Genomic DNA, 22271 nt, shown 5'->3' with positions numbered 1-22271 from the left:
TCTGTTCTGCTCTGTTTTGTTCTGTTCTTCTCTGCTCTGTTTTGTTCTGTTCTTCTCTGCTCTGTTCTTCTCTGCTCTGCTCTGTTCTTCTCTGCTCTGTTCTGTTCTGCTCTGTTCTGCTCTGTTCTTCTCTGCTCTGTTCTCCTCTGTTTTGTTCTTCTCTGCTCTGTTCTGCTCTGTTCTGTTCTGTTCTTCTCTGCTCTGTTCTGTTCTTCTCTGTTCTGCTCTGTTCTGTTCTATTCTGTTCCATTCTGTTCTCCTCTGTTCCGTTCTGTTTTTCTCTGTTCTGCTCTGTTCCGTTATGTTCTGTTCTGCTCTGTTCTGTTCTTCTCTGCTCTGCTCTGTTCTGTTCTGTTCTGTTCTGTTCTGCTCTGTTCCGTTCTGCTCTGCTCTGCTCTGTTCTGCTCTGTTCTGTTCTGTTCTGCTCTGTTCTGTTCTGCTCTGTTCCGTTCTGTTCCATTCCGTTCTGTTCTGTTCCGTTCTGTTCCATTCTGCTCTGTTCTGTTCTGCTCTGTTCTGTTCTGTTCTGCTCTGTTCTGTTCTGTTCTGCTCTGTTCTGTTCTGTTCTTCTCTGCTCTGTTCTGTTCTGTTCTGTTCTGCTCTGTTCTGTTCTGTTCTGTTCTGTTCTGCTCTGTTCTGTTCCGTTCTGTTCCATTCTGCTCTGTTCTGTTCTGCTCTGTTCTGTTCTGCTCTGTTCTGTTCTGTTCTGTTCCATTCTGCTCTGTTCTGTTCTGCTCTGTTCTGTTCTGCTCTGTTCTGTTCTGCTCTGTTCTGCTCTGTTCTGTTCTGTTCTGTTCTGTTCCATTCTGTTCTGTTCCGTTCTGTTCTGTTCTGTTCAGTCCGACATCAATACCCTAGTGACTATGTATGGGGGAATATAATTAGCAGAAATAATGCCTGGATGGAAATAACATGTGTTTTATTAATGGTTTACTATCCACGCCAAACACACTGGTTGAACAGCAAATTATGTGTGTTTGTGTGTGTGTCTGTGCTGTGCTTTTGGCACACGTGTTTGTGTGTATACATGCTTGTGTGTGTGTGTGTGTGTGTGTGTGTGTGTGTGTGTGTGTTCTAACATACCGCAGGCCCAGATCTTCCTGACATTCCCATTGGCCCAGGGGTACCCCTCATGGTGAGCTGTGATTGGACAGAGAGCTTATCATGAACAACCGATCAGGGTAATGCATTGACGTTCAAAATCCAAGAAATCAATGCATCAGAATGAACTCTATAGGGTCTAGTCAGCAGTGTTAACTCTATAGGGTCTAGTCAGCAGTGTTAACTCTATAGGGTCTAGTCAGCAGTGTTAACTATATAGGATCTAGTCAGCAGTGTTAACTCTATAGGGTCTAGTCAGCAGTGTTAACTCTATAGGGTCTAGTCAGCAGTGTTAACTCTATAGGGTCTAGTCAGTCTAGTCAGCAGTGTTAACTCTATAGGGTCTAGTCAGTCTAGTCAGCAGTGTTAACTCTACAGGGTCTAGTCAGCAGTGTTAACTATATAGGATCTAGTCAGCAGTGTTAACTCTATAGGGTCTAGTCAGTCTAGTCAGCAGTGTTAACTCTACAGGGTCTAGTCAGCAGTGTTAACTCTATAGGGTCTAGTCAGCAGTGTTAACTCTATAGGGTCTAGTCAGTCTAGTCAGCAGTGTTAACTCTACAGGGTCTAGTCAGCAGTGTTAACTCTATAGGGTCTAGTCAGCAGTGTTAACTCTATAGGGTCTAGTCAGCAGTGTTAACTCTATAGGGTCAGTGTTAACTCTACAGGGTCTAGTCAGTCTAGTCAGCAGTGTTAACTCTACAGGGTCTAGTCAGCAGTGTTAACTCTAGTCAGGGTCTAGTCAGCAGTGTTAACTCTATAGGGTCTAGTCAGCAGTGTTAACTCTATAGGGTCTAGTCAGCAGTGTTAACTCTAGGGTCTAGTCAGCAGTGTTAACTCTATAGGGTCTAGTCAGCAGTGGGTCTAGTCAGCAGTGTTAACTCTATAGGGTCTAGTCAGCAGTGTTAACTCTATAGGGTCTAGTCAGCAGTGTTAACTCTATAGGGTCTAGTCAGCAGTGTTAACTCTATAGGGTCTAGTCAGCAGTGTTAACTCTATAGGGTCTAGTCAGCAGTGTTAACTCTATAGGGTCTAGTCAGCAGTGTTAACTCTATAGGGTCTAGTCAGCAGTGTTAACTCTATAGGGTCTAGTCAGCAGTGTTAACTCTATAGGGTCTAGTCAGCAGTGTTAACTCTATAGGGTCTAGTCAGCAGTGTTAACTCTATAGGGTCTAGTCAGCAGTGTTAACTCTATAGGGTCTAGTCAGCAGTGTTAACTCTCTATAGGGTCTAGTCAGCAGTGTTAACTCTATAGGGTCTAGTCAGCAGTGTTAACTCTATAGGGTCTATTAGGGTCTAGTCAGCAGTGTTAACTCTATAGGGTCTAGTCAGCAGTGTTAACTCTATAGGGTCTAGTCAGCAGTGTTAACTCTATAGGGTCTAGTCAGCAGTGTTAACTCTATAGGGTCTAGTCAGTCTAGTCAGCAGTGTTAACTCTATAGGGTCTAGTCAGCAGTGTTAACTCTATAGGGTCTAGTCAGCAGTGTTAACTCTATAGGGTCTATTCAGCAGTGTTAACTCTACAGGGTCTAGTCAGCAGTGTTAACTCTATAGGGTCTAGTCAGCAGTGTTAACTCTATAGGGTCTAGTCAGCAGTGTTAACTCTATAGGGTCTAGTCAGCAGTGTTAACTCTACAGGGTCTAGTCAGCAGTGTTAACTCTATAGGGTCTAGTCAGCAGTGTTAACTCTATAGGGTCTATTCAGCAGTGTTAACTCTATAGGGTCTAGTCAGCAGTGTGAACTCTATAGGGTCTAGTCAGCAGTGTTACCAACCAGGACAGCTAGTTCCTGCTATTATTAGGCAGAACTGGGTGGAACACGTGTTTTAAATATTTGAAATAGTTGAGGTGCACTTGATTTAACTTGTCTGGCACGCAGTGTATATTTACCCTGGCTTGGGAAAGGATGGCCTGGGCTTGGGCCTCCTGAGCTGAGACCACTGGTCCTTTATGTGCCTCTCCACCAGCACGGAACTGTCAATCACAACACAAGAGACACATGTAAATAAACGAACAGCCCTGTTTTCAGTCCATAGAGATAGATAGAGAACTCTTAGTGACCAAAAGCACATTTTTAGCCTTGGTAGCACCATTGGGGACTTTTACCATTTTGAAGTAGTCAACTGGGTGGGACTTTGTATGTGTTAAGGAAGGATCCCATAATTCCATGCAGGTCATCAGGAGGGATCATCCAATGAATTATATTCGTTAGCAAACATTCCATAACTGCAAGTTTCAGCAAATCACCAACCTTGTCTGTATACTTGTTTAAACAAACACACTCTAGATGGCAGTGTGCCCCTTTTCAGTTTGTTTACTAAAATGAACTACTTCAAAATGGAGATGGCCTCAACTGCACTACCTGTGCACTCAGACGCCATTATGGGACAGATACAACTTTGCTTGCATGCTGAGCTACAGGCCTGTAGTATGAGTAAACCTGTCACTGGGATCCAACATGGATGCTGAGCTACAGGCCTGTAGTATGAGTAAACCTGTCACTGGGATCCAACATGGATGCTGAGCTACAGGCCTGTAGTATGAGTAAACCTGTCACTGGGATCCAACATGGATGCTGAACTACAGGCCTGTAGTATGAGTAAACCTGTCACTGGGATCCAACATGGATGCTGAACTACAGGCCTGTAGTATGAGTAAACCTGTCACTGGGATCCAACATGGATGCTGAACTACAGGCCTGTAGTATGAGTAAACCTGTCACTGGGATCCAACATGGATGCTGAACTACAGGCCTGTAGTATGAGTAAACCTGTCACTGGGATCCAACATGGATGCTGAACTACAGGCCTGTAGTATGAGTAAACCTGTCACTGGGATCCAACATGGATGCTGAGCTACAGGCCTGTAGTATGAGTAAACCTGTCACTGGGATCCAACATGGATGCTGAACTACAGGCCTGTAGTATGAGTAAACCTGTCACTGGGATCCAACATGGATGCTGAACTACAGGCCTGTAGTATGAGTAAACCTGTCACTGGGATCCAACATGGATGCTGAACTACAGGCCTGTAGTATGAGTAAACCTGTCACTGGGATCCAACATGGATGCTGAACTACAGGCCTGTAGTATGAGTAAACCTGTCACTGGGATCCAACATGGATGCTGAACTACAGGCCTGTAGTATGAGTAAACCTGTCACTGGGATCCAACATGGATGCTGAACTACAGGCCTGTAGTATGAGTAAACCTGTCACTGGGATCCAACATGGATGCTGAACTACAGGCCTGTAGTATGAGTAAACCTGTCACTGGGATCCAACATGGATGCTGAACTACAGGCCTGTAGTATGAGTAAACCTGTCACTGGGATCCAACATGGATGCTGAACTACAGGCCTGTAGTATGAGTAAACCTGTCACTGGGATCCAACATGGATGCTGAACTACAGGCCTGTAGTATGAGTAAACCTGTCACTGGGATCCAACATGGATGCTGAACTACAGGCCTGTAGTATGAGTAAACCTGTCACTGGGATCCAACATGGATGCTGAACTACAGGCCTGTAGTATGAGTAAACCTGTCACTGGGATCCAACATGGATGCTGAGCTACAGGCCTGTAGTATGAGTAAACCTGTCACTGGGATCCAACATGGATGCTGAACTACAGGCCTGTAGTATGAGTAAACCTGTCACTGGGATCCAACATGGATGCTGAACTACAGGCCTGTAGTATGAGTAAACCTGTCACTGGGATCCAACATGGATGCTGAGCTACAGGCCTGTAGTATGAGTAAACCTGTCACTGGGATCCAACATGGATGCTGAACTACAGGCCTGTAGTATGAGTAAACCTGTCACTGGGATCCAACATGGATGCTGAGCTACAGGCCTGTAGTATGGGTAAACCTGTCACTGGGATCCAACATGGATGCTGAACTACAGGCCTGTAGTATGAGTAAACCTGTCACTGGGATCCAACATGGATGCTGAACTACAGGCCTGTAGTATGAGTAAACCTGTCACTGGGATCCAACATGGATGCTGAGCTACAGGCCTGTAGTATGAGTAAACCTGTCACTGGGATCCAACATGGATGCTGAGCTACAGGCCTGTAGTATGAGTAAACCTGTCACTGGGATCCAACATGGATGTTGAACTACAGGCCTATAGTATGAGTAAACCTGTCATATGGTATAGGCAGGCATAAGCGACGGATAACGATTATACACAATTGCATTTTACCGATGGCAATTTGAATGCACAGAGATACCGTGACGAGATCCTGAAGCCCATTATCGTGCCATTCATCTGCTGCCTTCACCTCATGTTTCAGAATGATAATGCACGACCCCATGTCGCAAAGGATCTGCACAGAATTCTTGGAAGCTGAAAATGTCCCAGTTCTTCCATGGCCTGCATACTCACCAGACATGTCGCCCATTGAGCATGTTTGGGATGCTCTGGATAGACGTGTACGACATCGTGTTCTAGTTCCCACCAATATCCAACAAATTCGCACAGCCATTGAAGAGGAGTGGGACAACATTCCATAGGCCACAATCAACAGCCTGATCAACTCTATGTGAAGGAGATGTGTCACGCAGCATGAGACAAATGGTCACACCAGATACTGACTGGTTCTGATCCACGCTCCTACCTTGTTTTTAAGGTATCAGTGACCAACAGACTCATATCTGTATTCCCAGTCATGTGGAATCCATAGATTAGGACCAAATGTATTTATTTTAATTGAATTATTTCCTAATATGAACTGTAACTCAGTAAAATCTTTAAAAATTGTTGCATGTTGCTTTTATATTTTTTTGTTCCGTGTTAAATTGCCCCTTAGATACATGCAGAAGCTGGTTACACAGTCACCGGTTCCAGTCCACTGGGCCCAGTGACATTTACAAGGTGAATGATTTACCGCAGGGCTAGGAAATATAAGGTTCATAGACTGAGGTTCATATGTACTGAGGACTTTTCATGAAGACACAGCGAGGTAGAGTGTGTTAAACAAGGAGACGTCACGGTAGATCGGCCAACCAGTTGACTGACTGAAGGTTACATTATGTAATGGGAACAGGTTGTCAGACGCTGAAAGCCCCTGGGTAATGTAGGAGACAGAAAGAGGGATAAAAAAAATGTTGAATGACAAACTGAACGACTAAAAAAAAAACTGAGGAAAAGCAAAGCTAAAAATGTGTTTTAAGATCTATTTTAAATATGTCCACAGTTTCAGCCTCCCTCGGCGTCTCTGGTAGGGAGCATAATAACTGTTAGGCTATTCCAGAGGCTGGGGGCATAATAACTAAAGGCTGTCTCTCCATGCCTCTTGGTCCCCCTCAGGGTCTCTGGCTGGGAGCATAATAACTAAAGGCTGTCTCTCCATGCCTCTTGGTCCCCCTCAGGGTCTCTGGCAGGGAGCATAATAACTAAAGGCTGTCTCTCCATGCCTCTTGGTCCCTTTTCAGGGTCTCTGGCTGGGAGCATAATAACTAAAGGCTGTCTCTCCATGCCTCTTGGTCCCCCTCAGGGTCTCTAGGGACTAAAGGTTAAAGGCTGTCTCTCCATTATGGTAGGGTCTCTGGCTGAGGAACTAAAGTCTGTCTCTCCATGCCTCTTGGTCCCCCTCAGGGTCTCTGGAGGGAGCATAATAATAAAAGGCTGTTCCATGCCTCTTGGTCCCCCTCAGGGTCTCTGCAGGGAGCATAATAACTAAATGTGTTTTAAGATCTATTTTCCATGTCCTCCTTGGTCCCCCTCAGGGTCTCTGGCAGGGAGCATAATAACTAAAGGCTGTCTCTCCATGCCTCTTGGTCCCCCTCAGGGTCTCTGGCAGGGAGCATAATAACTAAAGGCTGTCTCTCCATGCCTCTTGGTCCCCCTCAGGGTCTCTGGCAGGGAGCATAATAACTAAAGGCTGTCTCTCCATGCCTCTTGGTCCCCCTCAGGGTCTCTGGCTGGGAGCATAATAACTAAAGGCTGTCTCTCCATGCCTCTTGGTCCCCCTCAGGGTCTCTGGCTGGGAGCATAATAACTAAAGGCTGTCTCTCCATGCCTCTTGGTCCCCCTCAGGGTCTCTGGCTGGGAGCATAATAACTAAAGGCTGTCTCTCCATGCCTCTTGGTCCCCCTCAGGGTCTCTGGCTGGGAGCATAATAACTAAAGGCTGTCTCTCCATGCCTCTTGGTCCCCCTCAGGGTCTCTGGCTGGGAGCATAATAACTAAAGGCTGTCTCTCCATGCCTCTTGGTCCCCCTCAGGGTCTCTGGTAGGGAGCATAATAACTAAAGGCTGTCTCTCCATGCCTCTTGGTCCCCCTCAGGGTCTCTGGCTGGGAGCATAATAACTAAAGGCTGTCTCTCCATGCCTCTTGGTCCCCCTCAGGGTCTCTGGTAGGGAGCATAATAACTAAAGGCTGTCTCTCCATGCCTATTGGTCCCCCTCAGGGTCTCTGGCTGAGAGCATAATAACTAAAGGCTGTCTCTCCATGCCTCTTGGTCCCCCTCAGGGTCTCTGGCAGGGAGCATAATACCTAAAGGCTGTCTCTCCATGCCTCTTGGTCCCCCTCAGGGTCTCTGGTAGGGAGCATAATATCTAAAGGCTGTCTCTCCATGACTCTTGGTCCCCCTCAGCGTCTCTGGTAGGGAGCATAATAACTAAAGGCTGTCTCTCCATGCCTCTTGGTCCCCCTCAGGGTCTCTGGCTGGGAGCATAATAACTAAAGGCTGTCTCTCCATGCCTCTTGGTCCCCCTCAGGGTCTCTGGCTGAGAGCATAATAACTAAAGGCTGTCTCTCCATGCCTATTGGTCCCCCTCAGGGTCTCTGGCTGAGAGCATAATAACTAAAGGCTGTCTCTCCATGCCTCTTGGTCCCCCTCAGGGTCTCTGGTAGGGAGCATAATAACTAAAGGCTGTCTCTCCATGACTCTTGGTCCCCCTCAGCGTCTCTGGTAGGGAGCATAATAACTAAAGGCTGTCTCTCCATGCCTCTTGGTCCCCCTCAGCGTCTCTGGCTGGGAGCATAATAACTAAAGGCTGTCTCTCCATGACTCTTGGTCCCCCTCGGGTTCTCTGTTAGGCTATTCCAGAGGCTGGGGGCATAATAACTAAAGGCTGTCTCTCCATGCCTCTTGGTCCCCCTCAGCGTCTCTTGCTGGGAGCATAATAACTAAAGGCTGTCTCTCCATGACTCTTGGTCCCCCTCGGGTTCTCTGTTAGGCTATTCCAGAGGCTGGGGGCATAATAACTAAAGGCTGTCTCTCCATGCCTCTTGGTCCCCCTCAGGGTCTCTGGCTGGGAGCATAATAACTAAAGGCTGTCTCTCCATGACTCTTGGTCCCCCTCGGGTTCTCTGTTAGGCTATTCCAGAGGCTGGGGGCATAGTAACTAAAGGCTGTCTCTCCATGCCTCTTGGTTATTAGGCTTTGGGATAGTTAAAAGGCCAGTGCCTGATTGAAGAGCCAGGAGCATCACAATGGCATATAGAGTATGATTGTTTAAGCACCAGGGTCAGTTGGCAGGGAGAGGTGAATGGATGGAGAGAGAATGGCAGTATCAGGATGGTACCTGGAGGTTGTTATAAGAGCCAGGGTAGAAGGGATAGAGGGACCGAGAGAGGAGAGGGAAGAGGTCACTTACTGGCAGCATCAGGATGGTACCTGGAGGTTGTTATAAGAGCGAGGGTAGAAGGGATAGAGGGACAGAGAGAGGAGAGGAAAGAGGTCACTTACTGGCAGCATCAGGATGGTACCTGGAGGTTGTTATAAGAGCGAGGGTAGAAGGGATAGAGGGATAGAGGGACAGAGAGAGGAGAGGAAAGAGGTCACTTACTGGCAGTATCAGGATGGTACCTGGAGGTTGTTATAAGAGCGAGGGTAGAAGGGATAGAGGGATAGAGGGACAGAGAGAGGAGAGGAAAGAGGTCACTTACTGGCAGCATCAGGATGGTACCTGGAGGACCAGGAACTCCATCCGAACCAGGAATACCAGCCCGCCCTGGAGGACCCTTTGGAATGTAGGAGAACAGGAGAGAGGGGGGATAGGGGGAGAGGGTGGGGGAGAGAGGAGAGAGAGAGAAAGAGAGAGAGAGGGTGAGAGAGAGTGGGTGAGAGAGAGAGAGAGACAGAGAGAGAGAGAGAGAGAGAGACAGAGAGAGAGAGAGAGAGACAGAGAGAGAGACAGAGAGAGCGAGAGAGAGAGAGAGAGAGAGAGGAGAGAGAGAGAGAGAGAGAGAGAGAGAGAGAGAGAGACAGAGAGAGAGAGTTGGTTAATCGTATAGAACACTTATAGATAATCTGAGTGCTAAATCATGGGGCTAAAATGTAAACTTCTTAAACATGACCACATAGGAAATATATAAATGATTAGTGAACAAAAGCCCATCATATTTTTTACGTTTTTACCCATCTACCAATAGGTGCCCTTCTTTGAGAGACATTGGAAAACCTCCCTGGTTTTTGTGGTTGAATCTGTGTTTGAAATTCACTACTGGACTGAGGGACCTTACAGATAATTATATGTGTGGGGTACAGAGATGAGGGACCTTACAGTATGTGTGGGGTACAGAGATGAGGGACCTTACAGTATGTGTGGGGTACAGAGATGAGGGACCTTACAGATAATTATATGTGTGGGGTACAGAGATGAGGGACCTTACAGTATGTGTGGGGTACAGAGATGAGGGACCTTACAGATAATTGTATGTGTGGGGTACAGAGATGAGGGACCTTACAGTATGTGTGGGGTACAGAGATGAGGGACCTTACAGATAATTGTATGTGTGGGGTACAGAGATGAGGGACCTGACAGATAATTGTATGTGTGGGGTACAGAGATGAGGCACCTTACAGATAATTGTATGTGTGGGGTACAGAGATGAGGGACCTTACAGATAATTGTATGTGTGGGGTACAGAGATGAGGGACCTTACAGTATGTGTGGGGTACAGAGATGAGGGACCTTACAGTATGTGTGGGGTACAGAGATGAGGGACCTTACAGATAATTGTATGTGTGGGGTACAGAGATGAGGGACCTGACAGATAATTGTATGTGTGGGGTACAGAGATGAGGGACCTTACAGATAATTGTATGTGTGGGGTACAGAGATGAGGTAGTCATTCAAAAATAATGTTCAACACTATTATTGCACACAGAGTGAGTTCATGCAACTTATTATGTGACTTGTTAAGCACATTTTTGTCCTGAGTTGAAGGGTCATTTAAGTCCCCTGTAAACTGAGCTGGAGGGTTGAGGGTCGGTTAGGTCCCTTGTAAACTGAGCTGGAGGGTTGAGGGTCGGTTAGGTCCCTTGTAAACTGAGCTGGAGGGTTGAGGGTCGGTTAGGTCCCTTGTAAACTGAGCTGGAGGGTTGAGGGTCGGTTAGGTCTGACATGACGTTGGCCTGTTGGGGGAGGTTTATGACCTCCATAAATACATTTCCCCTTTTCTCTCTCTCTACTCTATAGAGTTGACTCTTGTAAAGCCTCGGTAACATAGAGAGTCTGGGAATAACGAAAGTTGGGAAACGGAACCATATTTCGGTAATCCAATCAGTTGAAAATATGCGTTGGTACTTAATGAATATGATCTCAGATCTACTAATAACTGTATCTTGGAAAGTTGACACATTCTAGTTATCAGATTCACATGGAATTGTTGTGCAATTTAAATGTTTAAATATGAAACTATTTGTGAAAAGACTAAATGTAATTTTAGCTTCTTAAATGAGAGAACGATTTGTCATAGAGAAACTCTGCTCACTCAGAGACCCCGCCCAGGTGAACAGACTTTGGTAGTAAACTATGAAACACGCCCTTCTTTCACCACTATATAAACCCGTTGACGAAAATGCAACTTGCTGTTCCAAGGACGTGCGGACTTGCGGTCCCCACGTTAAAAGGACAAAGATCACCTACAGAACTAGGCCAACCTCAGTGTGAGGTCTGGTTGAACGACAAGAACCTAACAAAAGTAGCATCGAATTTCAAAGTGAAGGTGAAGACCAACATTCCGAAAGGATGAATTTCGACTATACCAGCCAGAATATAGCATGAGCTTAAAAGTATGACAACTTGGTATGAACTTTGAACTCTTATTCACTAAAGAAGTGATACCCTCTCCGCCCGCTAAAAGTGGGCTAGGAGAGGACGGACAGAGTACCATTCTACCACGCTCCAGTTCACTACTATACATTCTTCAGAGGACCAGAGATCCATGCTGGACAACCTGGCCTTCTATCTACGACCAATCTACCAAAGCGCAGCTCAGAGTAAATATTTGTTGCATTTTCCTTTTTCAAATGGGCGGTTATTTAGAATGCATAAGATACTGTATTTACGATAGAATAGCTGCCTACGGCCCATTAGAGACACAACATCTTTTGTTCCTCAGTCTTCCTGCTCTTTCATTCAAAACCCAACCCCATTTCTTTGTGTAACCAGCCGTCATACATGTTCCGCCCACTAGGGACGTTTTCCTTTATGACATAATTTGTAATCAATGTATGATCCATTCTGTGTAGATGTAATTCTGTGTGATTATTTAGTAAATAAATCATTATTGCTGATTCAACTTGTTAACCAGGGTTTGTGAAGATAACCAAGATTTTACAACTTTCAGATGAGACTGAATAAAGTGATGATTAAATATTGACTGTTACTGATGTAAAAGATTACCAGGTCTTTAAGAGTTTATTCGGAAGATACCAGCTCTATAAACATTTTGTAAGCTGAGTTGAAGGGTCATTTAAGTCCCCTGTAAACTGAGCTGGAGGGTTGAGGGTCGGTTAGGTCCCTTGTAAACTGAGCTGGAGGGCTGAGGGTCGGTTAGGTCCCTTGTAAGCTGGAGGGCTGAGGGTCGGTTAGGTCCCTTGTAAACTGAGCTGGAGGGCTGAGGGTCGATTAGGTCTATGCAGTGAATAGGGCGTCAACCTTTACAACAATGTGTTTTTGAGGGTAATGAGAGTTTAAGTTTCTGAACATATCTGCATTCCCTGCCTGCACCTATGTCTTCCTCTCTTCCCTCCTCATCCTTTTTCTTTTCTCCCCATGGCGTGAGGGTGCGGGGCTCTACTTCAAGCCAGCACACTACTTCCTTCATATTCATATCTGCTCCCTTCTTTATTAACCAAGATGGCCGACTGTCAAGACAAATATTTATTATCACTATTATTATTATTATTATTATTATTATTGTCTTCAATATCGTTATACTGTCACAAGTCATCCATAAATCAGTCTAGTGAGTGGAATGATGATTCATTATTAGTCAGCTACATTCGTCATGGCCCAAGGAGACAGACCAGACAAGAGGACATGCCAGAGGGTTCAAAACCACATTCCCCTACATTAGTATTTTCTCTGGTATGTAATTAAGTAGTTGTTTTTTAACAGTATTTTCTCTGGTATGTATTAAGTAGTTGTTTTTTTAACAGTATTTTCTCTGGTATGTGTTAAGTACTATAGTTGTTTTTTAACAGTATTTTCTCTGGTATGTATTAAGTACTATAGTTGTTTTTTAACAGTATTTTCTCTGGTATGTATTAAGTAGTTGTTTTTTTAACAGTATTTTCTCTGGTATGTGTTAAGTACTATAGTTGTTTTTTAACAGTATTTTCTCTGGTATGTATTAAGTACTATAGTTGTTTTTTAACAGTATTTTCTCTGGTATGTGTTAAGTACTATAGTTGTTTTTTAACAGTATTTTCTCTGGTATGTATTAAGTACTATAGTTGTTTTTTTAACAGTATTTTCTCTGGTATGTATTAAGTACTATAGTTGTTTTTAACAGTATTTTCTCTGGTATGTATTAAGTACTATAGTTGTTTTTAACAGTATTTTCTCTGGTATGTATTATTAAGTACTATAGTTGTTTTTACTTGGCAGACAATTAGATGTAATATATAGCGAATGCCAACAAAACCCAACAAGGGGTTGACCAAGGACCTGGTCATTTTTGTTGTTCAATGCTGAAGTGTGTATAATAATTCCTAGAGTTAGAATGATAAAGACAGTGGTGTAGCCATCTATAGGGATTAATGGGGGATGATCAAGGATCCCCCTTTTCTCCAACAGCAGGAATCACCATGGGAGCAACAGCTCTCACTTACCCTGTCACCGTGATCTCCGTGTGGGCCAGGGGAACCCTGTGAGCCTGGGGAGCCGGGGAGGCCCTGTGTACACACACACACACACACACACACGTTAACTAAAACATCCTACACCACCACCACAGCAGAGCTAGCTAACCAAACTGCTACCACATTTAATCTATCAACCTCAGAAAGACATAGTTAAACAACACTCTCTCTCTCTCTCTCTCTCTCCATCTCTCTCTCTCTCTCTCTATCTTTCTCTCTTTCTCCATCTATCTCTCTCTCTTTCTCCCCTCTCTCGCTCCCTCTCTCTCTCTATCTCTCTCCTTCTCCATCTATCTTTCTCTCTTTCTCCATCTATCTCTCTCTTTCTCCCCTCTCTCGCTCCCTCTCTCTCTTTATCTCTCTCTTTCTCCCTTTTTCAATTCAATTCAATTCAATTGACTTTATTGCCATTCATTATTACTTCCATTGTCAAAGTATACATATCGAAAAATAATAAATATCGAAAAATAAAAATAAAATAAAAATAAATATTTACATAAAATATATATACAGGTATATCTTTCTCTCTCTCTCTCTCTCTCTCTCTCTCTCTCTCTCTCTCTCTCTCTCTCTCTTTCTCCCTCTCTCTCTGTCTGTCTGTCTTTCTCTCTCTCTCTCTCTCTCTCTCTTTCTCTCTCTCTCTTTCTCCCCCTATATATCGCTCTCTTTCTCTCCCTCTCTCCCTCTCTCTCTTTCTCCTTCTCTATCCCTCTCTTTCTCCGCTTTCTTTACAGGCTCATTCAGGAGGACTAAAGCAATTTTGATAAATATAGTTTCTTCCCCCTCTTCTCTTCAGCAGTTCTCCATCTGTGGAAAGAGGGAGGGAGAGGGTCGGGGGGGGGGGAACGCGATACTCACAGCTTGGCCGGGGGCTCCTTGGGGTCCTTCAATCAGCATCCCCTGGAATAGAGGGAAGAGAGAGGGAACAATTAACACAGTAGCCTTCAGAGACGGCAGGAAATACACACACTGCAGAGTGGAGACACATTAGAGGAGTGGAGGAACAAGGACTGGGGAGTCCATACAGGAGAAACTCACACAGAAATGAGTTCCCTTATGGCTAAGGGAACTCATTTTTAGCTGATAAATCATTAATACATAGTTATACAGTAGTGATAATACCTAGTTATACAGTAATACCTAGTTATACAGTAATACCTAGTTATACAGTAGTGATAATACCTAGTTATACAGTAATACCAAGTTATACAGTAATACCTAGTTATACAGTAATACCTAGTTCTACAGTAATACCTAGTTATACAGTAATACCTAGTTATACAGTAGTGATAATACCTAGTTAATAATAATAATAATAATACCTAATCCTGACTAGAACCAAAAAATTTGATCATATTACTCCAGTGCTAGCCTCCCTACACTGGCTTCCTGTCAAGGCAAGGGCTGATTTCAAGGTTTTACTGCTAACCTACAAAGCATTACATGGGCTTGCTCCTACCTATCTCTCTGATTTGGTCCTGCCGTACATACCTACACGTACGCTACGGTCACAAGACGCAGGCCTCCTAATTGTCCCTAGAATTTCTAAGCAAACAGCTGGAGGCAGGGCTTTCTCCTATAGAGCTCCATTTTTATGGAACGGTCTGCCTACCCATGTCAGAGACGCAAACTCTGTCTCAACCTTTAAGTCTTTACTGAAGACTCATCTCTTCAGTGGGTCATATGATTGAGTGTAGTCTGGCCCAGGAGTGGGAAGGTGAACGGAAAGGCTCTGGAGCAACGAACCTCCCTTGCTGTCTCTGCCTGGCCGGATCCACTCTTTCCACTGGGATTCTCTGCCTCTAACCCTATAACAGGGGCTGAGTCACTGGCTTACTGGGGCTCTTTCATACCGTCCCTGGGAGGGGTGCATCACTTGAGTGGGTTGAGTCACTGATGTGATCTTCCTGTCTGGGTTGGCGCCCCCCCTTGGGTTGTGCCGTGGCGGAGATCTTTGTGGGCAATACTCGGCCTTGTCTCAGGATGGTAAGTTGGTGGTTGAAGATATCCCTCTAGTGGTGTGGGGGCTGTGCTTTGGCAAAGTGGGTGGGGTTATATCCTTCCTGTTTGGCCCAGTCCGGGGATGTCCTCGGATGGGGCCACAGTCTCCTGACCCCTCCTGTCTCAGCCTCCAGTATTTATGCTGCAGTAGTTTATGTGTCGGGGGGCTAGGGTCAGTTTGTTATATCTGGAGTACTTCTCCTGTCCTATTCAGTGTCCTGTGTGAATCTAAGTGTGCTCTCTCTAATTCTTTCTTTCTCTCTTTCTCTCTCTAGGAGGACCTGAGCCCTAGGACCATGCCTCAGGACTACCTGACATGATGACGCCTTGCTCTCCCCAGTCCACCTGGCCGTGCTGCTGCTCCAGTTTCAACTGTCCTGCCTTATTATTATTGGACCATGCTGGTCATTTATGAACATTTGAACATCTTGGCCATGTTCTGTTATAATCTCCACCCGGCACAGCCAGAAGAGGACTGGCCACCCCACATAGCCTGGTTCCTCTCTAGGTTTCTTTCTAGGTTTTGGCCTTTCTAGGGAGTTTTTCCTAGCCACCGTGCTTCTACACCTGCATTGCTTGCTGTTTGGGGTTTTAGGCTGGGTTTCTGTACAGCACTTTGAGATATCAGCTGATGTACGAAGGGTTATATAAATACATTTGATTTGATTTTGATTTGATATACAGTGTTGATAATACCTAGTTTTACAGTATTACCTGGTTATATAGTAATACCTAGTTATATAATAACACCTAGTTATACAGTAATACCTAGTTATACAGTAGTGATAATACCTAGAAATACAGCAATACCGTAGTGATAATACCTAGTTCTACAGTAATACCTAGTTATATAGTAATAGTAGTTAGACTGGAAGTCTAATACCTAGTTATACTTAGTTATACAGTAATACCTAGTAATTTAGTAGTGATAATACTTAGTTATACAGTAATACCTAGTTATACAGTAATACCTAATTCTACAGTAGTGATAATACCTAGTTATACTATGATAATACCTAGTTCTACAATAATACCTAGTTATACTGTAATACCTAGTTCTACAGTAATGCCTAGTTCTACAGTAGTGATAATTTAATTTAATTTTAAATTTTACCTTTATTTAACTAGGCAAGTAAGTTAAGAACAAATTCTCATTTTCAATGACGGCCTAGGAACAGTGGGTTAACTGCCTGTTCAGGGGCATAACGACATATTTGTACCTTGTCAGCTCGGGGATTTGAACATGCAACCTTCCGGTTACTAGTCCAACGCTCTAACCACTAGGTTACCCTGCCGCCCCAGGGTAATACCTAGTTATACAGTAATATCTAGTTACACAGTAGTGATATTACCTAGTTATACAGTAATACCTTGTTCTACACTAATACCTGGTTATACAGTAATACCCCGTTCTACAGTAGTGATAATACCTAGTTATACAGTAATAACTAGTTATACAGTGGTGATAATACCTAGTTATACAGTAATACCAAGTTATACAGTAATACCTAGTTCTACAGTAATACCTAGTTATACTGTAATACCTAGTTCTACAGTAATACCTAGTTATACAGTAATACCTAGTTCTACAGTAATACCTAGTTATACTGTAATACCTAGTTCTACAGTAGTGATAATACCTAGTTCTACAGTAATACCTAGTTCTACAGTAATACCCCGTTCTACAGTAATAACTCATTATACAGTAATACCTAGTTATACAGTAATACCCCGTTCTACAGTAATACCCCGTTCTACATTAATACCTCGTTATACAGTAATACCTAGTTATACAGTAATACCCCGTTCTACAGTAATACCTCGTTATACATTAATACCTCGTTATACAGTAATACCTTGTTATACAGTAATACCCCGTTATACAGTAATACCTTGTTATACAGTAATACCCCGTTCTACAGTAATACCTCATTATACAGTAATACCTCGTTATACAGTAATACCTTGTTATACAGTAATACCTCGTTATACAGTAATACCTCGTTATACAGTAATACCTCGTTATACAGTAATACAGTAATACAGGCTTTGACTTACAGGTTCAACGATGGCGGGTTCTCCTTTCTCTCCCTTCTCACCACCATATCCTCCTCCTCCCATCTGAAAACAACAGTGAAAGACATCAGATATTGCTTGATGTTTGACTGAGTTGTCAACTGAACACAGTGTTCCCCATATATTCATTTAGATGGCCGGTGGTCTAATGACTGGAAGTCTATGGGAACAGCTAGCATGTCATTGCGCTAATGCTAGTAAAACTGCTGAAAAGGTAGTAATTGACTTAGCATATGACCCAGTAACTGACTCAATAACTAACTTAGTAACTGACCAAGTAACTGACCCAGTAACTGACTTAGCAACTGACTTAGTAACTGACTTAGTAACTGACCATGTAACTGACCCACTTGCTGTTTTAGCAACTGTCTTAGTAACTTTCCAAGTAACTGACCCAGTTACTGACTTAGCAACTGACCCAGTAACTGACCCGGTTACTGACTTAGTAACTGACCCTGTAACTGATTTAGTAACTGACTTAGTAACTGACCCAATCACTAACCCAGTCACTAACGTAGCAACTGACCCAGTAACTGACCCAGACTTAGTAACTGACTTAGTAACTGACTTAGTAGCTGACTTAGTAACTGACCCAGTCATTGACTTGGTAACTGACCCAGAAACTGACTTAGTAACTGACTTATTATCTGACCCAGTAACTGACCCAGTATCTGACCCAGTAATTTACAGTACTCGTACTAGTCTTTGTGATATGAATGTGTGTACATTCAGGCCACTGTATTGAGTATCGAAAGGTACAGTACTTACACTAGACTCTGTCTCGGTCTCAGCGGGTATGCCGGGCCCAAACTCATCCTCATAGGCCGAGACAGAGGTGGTGGGTTTGGCCTCGCCAGTGCCATAGTCTCCATAATCCCCATACTCGTACGTCTGTTTCATATCGATCTCCTTAGTGTCACCGTATTCCTTCAGATCATACTCCTTAAAATCGTACGAGTTCTCGCCGGGGTCGGGACCTTTGGTGTCTGAACCGGTTTCTGCGGCAGTGGTAGGGTCGGCGCCAACCTTCTCCACGCCTGTGATGTAATCATCAACTATTTCCTCGTCATAGTTCTGATTGGTCATTGTGAGGAGGGGAGGGAACATGGAGGGTTGGGGTTAGAGAGAGGACAAAGCATGGGAATACGTAACTTATTGAATAACTTTCACACTATTTCTCTTATTTAGAGTAATATGTGATTGTGAATCACAGTTAAAAAACATTTGTTTTAGTCTGTTCTCAGATCTGTATGAGTTTAGACCACCACTAGTCTGTTCTCAGATCTGTATGAGTTTAGACGACCACTAGTCTGTTCTCAGATCTGTGTGAGTTTAGACCACCACTAGTCTGTTCTCAGATCTGCATGAGTTTAGACCACTACTAATCTGTTCTCAGATCTGTATGAGTTTAGACCACCACTAATCTGTTCTCAGATCTGTATGAGTTTAGACCACCACTAGTCTGTTCTCAGATCTGTATGAGTTTAGACCACCACTAGTCTGATCTCAGATCTGTATGAGTTTAGACCACCACTAGTCTGTTCTCAGATCTGTATGAGTTTAGACGACCACTAGTCTGTTCTCAGATCTGTATGAGTTTAGACCACCACTAGTCTGTTCTCAGATCTGTATGAGTTTAGACCACCACTAGTCTGTTCTCAGATCTGTGTGAGTTTAGACCACCACTAGTCTGTTCTCAGATCTGTGTGAGTTTAGACCACCACTAGTCTGTTCTCAGATCTGCATGAGTTTAGACGACCACTAGTCTGTTCTCAGATCTGCATGAGTTTAGACCACCACTAATCTGTTCTCAGATCTGTATGAGTTTAGACCACCACTAATCTGTTCTCAGATCTGTATGAGTTTAGACCACCACTAGTCTGTTCTCAGATCTGTATGAGTTTAGACCACCACTAGTATGTTCTCAGATCTGTATGAGTTTAGACCACCACTAGTCTGATCTCAGATCTGTATGAGTTTAGACCACCACTAGTCTGTTCTCAGATCTGTATGAGTTTAGACGACCACTAGTCTGTTCTCAGATCTGTATGAGTTTAGACCACCACTAGTCTGTTCTCAGATCTGTGTGAGTTTAGACCACCACTAGTCTGTTCTCAGATCTGTGTGAGTTTAGACCACCACTAGTCTGTTCTCAGATCTGCATGAGTTTAGACGACCACTAGTCTGTTCTCAGATCTGCATGAGTTTAGACCACCACTAATCTGTTCTCAGATCTGTATGAGTTTAGACCACCACTAATCTGTTCTCAGATCTGTATGAGTTTAGACCACCACTAGTCTGTTCTCAGATCTGTATGAGTTTAGACCACCACTAGTCTGATCTCAGATCTGTATGAGTTTAGACCACCACTAGTCTGATCTCAGATCTGTATGAGTTTAGACCACCACTAGTCTGTTCTCAGATCTGTATGAGTTTAGACCACCACTAGTCTGATCTCAGATCTGCGTGAGTTTAGACCACCACTAGTCTGATCTCAGATCTGTATGAGTTTAGACCACCACTAGTCTGTTCTCAGATCTGCATGAGTTTAGACCACCACTAGTCTGATCTCAGATCTGTATGAGTTTAGACCACCACTAGTCTGTTCTCAGATCTGTATGAGTTTAGACCACCACTAGTCTGATCTCAGATCTGTATGAGTTTAGACCACCACTAGTCTGTTCTCAGATCTGTATGAGTTTAGACCACCACTAGTCTGTTCTCAGATCTGTGCGTTCAGACCACAGCATACTACTCTAGCTATTGTTGTCATATGATTTCATGTCATGTATGGTATGACAACGATAATCAGGGGCCAGTCTTAGTTTAGACAGAATGCTGACAAAACAAACTTATCATACTTTACATACTGTAAAACAATTTCATTTCATTTCATTTCACTCCACCTATCCGCTGTATGTGACAATAAAACATCCATCTATTTGAGTTTTTATTTTCTTCTTAATCACACATTTACGCATACAAACATGACCAAGGGTTACATCAGATTCAAACGAAGGGCTCGGATTCCCAGAGATGGATTAAGCGTATTATTCCTGGAAAAACATTTTCAACAGAGGATCCTTCGGGCCAACATGCTTTTTAGTTAAAGAGTTTAATAATATTAATATTAATAAATAATAATATTAATAATAATAAATAATAATCTTAATAATAATAAATAATCATCTTAATAATAATAATATTAATAATAATAAATAATATTGTCTCACTTTACCCCTGAATGTCTCTCATTAAGGGCTACGTTTATGTGATGGTTTAGCTCAAACGAAGACGGGGAAACTACAGGAAACTACCCCATTGGTCACAATAAACAAGAGGAGATAGGAAGAACCCCATTGGTCACAACAAACAAGAGGAGATAGGATGAACCCCATTGGTCACATCAAACAAGAGGAGTTGGATGAACCCCGTTGGTCACAATTCATTAGCTGTCAGAGTTTTAATAGTTAATTTTATATCAAGATCAGATTTAAGAGTTGTTTCTGTCACTTAAGGGCACCATATTCCCTACATATTGCACTACTTTAGACCAGAGTCCTATGGTATCCTATTCCCTATATAGTGCACTACTTTAGACCAGAGCCCTATGGGACCCTATTCCCTACATAGTGCACTACTTTAGACCAGAGACGTATCAGTAATAGGGTCCATGTTGGAAACAGTTTAAAAACGCCACACAGGGTTTTTTGTGTCTCCAAGGAAAAAGACCATCCATCGTTTTAACATAGTTTGTTCTTTGATCTTTGTAATATCTAGTAATTTAACTCGAAGATCGCAAGCTGAGGGCTTTGTCATTTCTAAATTAGATGATGAGTTCAGAAAGGTTCAAAAATAAGTTTCCGCATAAGGACAACCTGTTTGTTTGTTTTTAGCACTGAGCTGCTTTTAAAAGCGTTTTAAGTCTAACTTCTTAAACAATCTCTTTGAGAATACAATACACCATGCCTCAGTATTTACCAGCCATTTCATCGTATCCAAATTGGCCTCGGAAATAATGGAGACAGGAAAATGTTCTCACCAGAAAATAACATCAGGTATTCATATGAAATCATGTGTTATTGGCAAGCGTTCTGGCATTTCAGATGCCACATACATCAAACCCCCATATGTAACGTCGATGTCTCTCTGTCTGGCGGCTCAGCTGTTGGAATAATCCCACATGCTTTCAAATTGTTCCGCCATTTTGGATCATTATTTTTAACTTTGATGGGACCAGGAAGTCCGTCCTCCTTTAGAGAAAGACATGGCCTGTTCCCTATATAGTGCACTACTGATGATAAGAACCACAGGCTCGGGATATAGGATTTGGGACACAGACAACTGAGATAAACTCTGTAGTTTAGTGAATGAACAGACATTTAGTAAATAACCTAACATTTAGTGAATAACCTAACATTTAGTGAATAACCTAACATTTAGGGAAGTACCTAACATTTAGTGAATAATCTAACATTTAGTGAATGACCTAACATTTAGTGAATGACCTAACATTTAGTGAATAACCTAACATTTAGTGAATAACCTAACATTTAGTAAATGACCTAACATTTAGTGAATAACCTAACATTTAGTAAATGACCTAACATTTAGTGAATAACCACACATTTAGTGAAGTACCTAACATTTAGTGAATAACCTAACATTTAGTGAATAACCTAACATTAGGTGATAAAAGTGTCATTAAACATGACGAAGTATGTACCAGGATTGGAGCGGTTGAGTCTGTAGGGTTCTCAGCCGGTTGAGCGCTGTCCACCGTGCCGTAGTCGTAGGCTGTGTATTCTCCATCCACAGCATCTGCATCCACAGCAACTGCCTGTGGGCAGAACGACAGATTTGTACCTTGTCAGCTCGGGGGTTTGAACTTGCAACCTTCCGGTTACTAGTCCAACGCTCTAACCACTAGGCTACCCTGCCGCCCAATATCTATAACTACGTTAGATATAAGACCAGATATAAATCGC

At 43.2% G+C, this 22271-nt stretch overlaps 1 protein-coding gene across 1 annotated transcript in view; it reads right to left on the bottom strand.

Annotated features, from left to right (window-relative positions):
• The window catches only part of LOC115114042 (collagen alpha-1(XI) chain-like), a 193322-nt gene that overhangs the window by 100061 nt on the left and 70990 nt on the right, over positions 1-22271 (bottom strand). The window contains exons 7-14 of the mRNA XM_065013638.1: positions 22010-22123; positions 18052-18357; positions 17266-17328; positions 14065-14106; positions 13177-13239; positions 9000-9074; positions 2992-3075; positions 1084-1140 (exon numbers count right to left, since the gene is read on the bottom strand). Of these exons, the coding sequence (XP_064869710.1) occupies positions 1084-1140; positions 2992-3075; positions 9000-9074; positions 13177-13239; positions 14065-14106; positions 17266-17328; positions 18052-18357; positions 22010-22123 (804 nt within the window). The remainder of the gene's footprint in view (positions 1-1083; positions 1141-2991; positions 3076-8999; positions 9075-13176; positions 13240-14064; positions 14107-17265; positions 17329-18051; positions 18358-22009; positions 22124-22271) is intronic.

Source organism: Oncorhynchus nerka, linkage group LG9b (assembly GCF_034236695.1).
Source record: "Oncorhynchus nerka isolate Pitt River linkage group LG9b, Oner_Uvic_2.0, whole genome shotgun sequence".
NCBI classification, from domain to species: domain Eukaryota; kingdom Metazoa; phylum Chordata; class Actinopteri; order Salmoniformes; family Salmonidae; genus Oncorhynchus; species Oncorhynchus nerka.
This window is presented reverse-complemented; position numbering and strand designations above follow the sequence as displayed.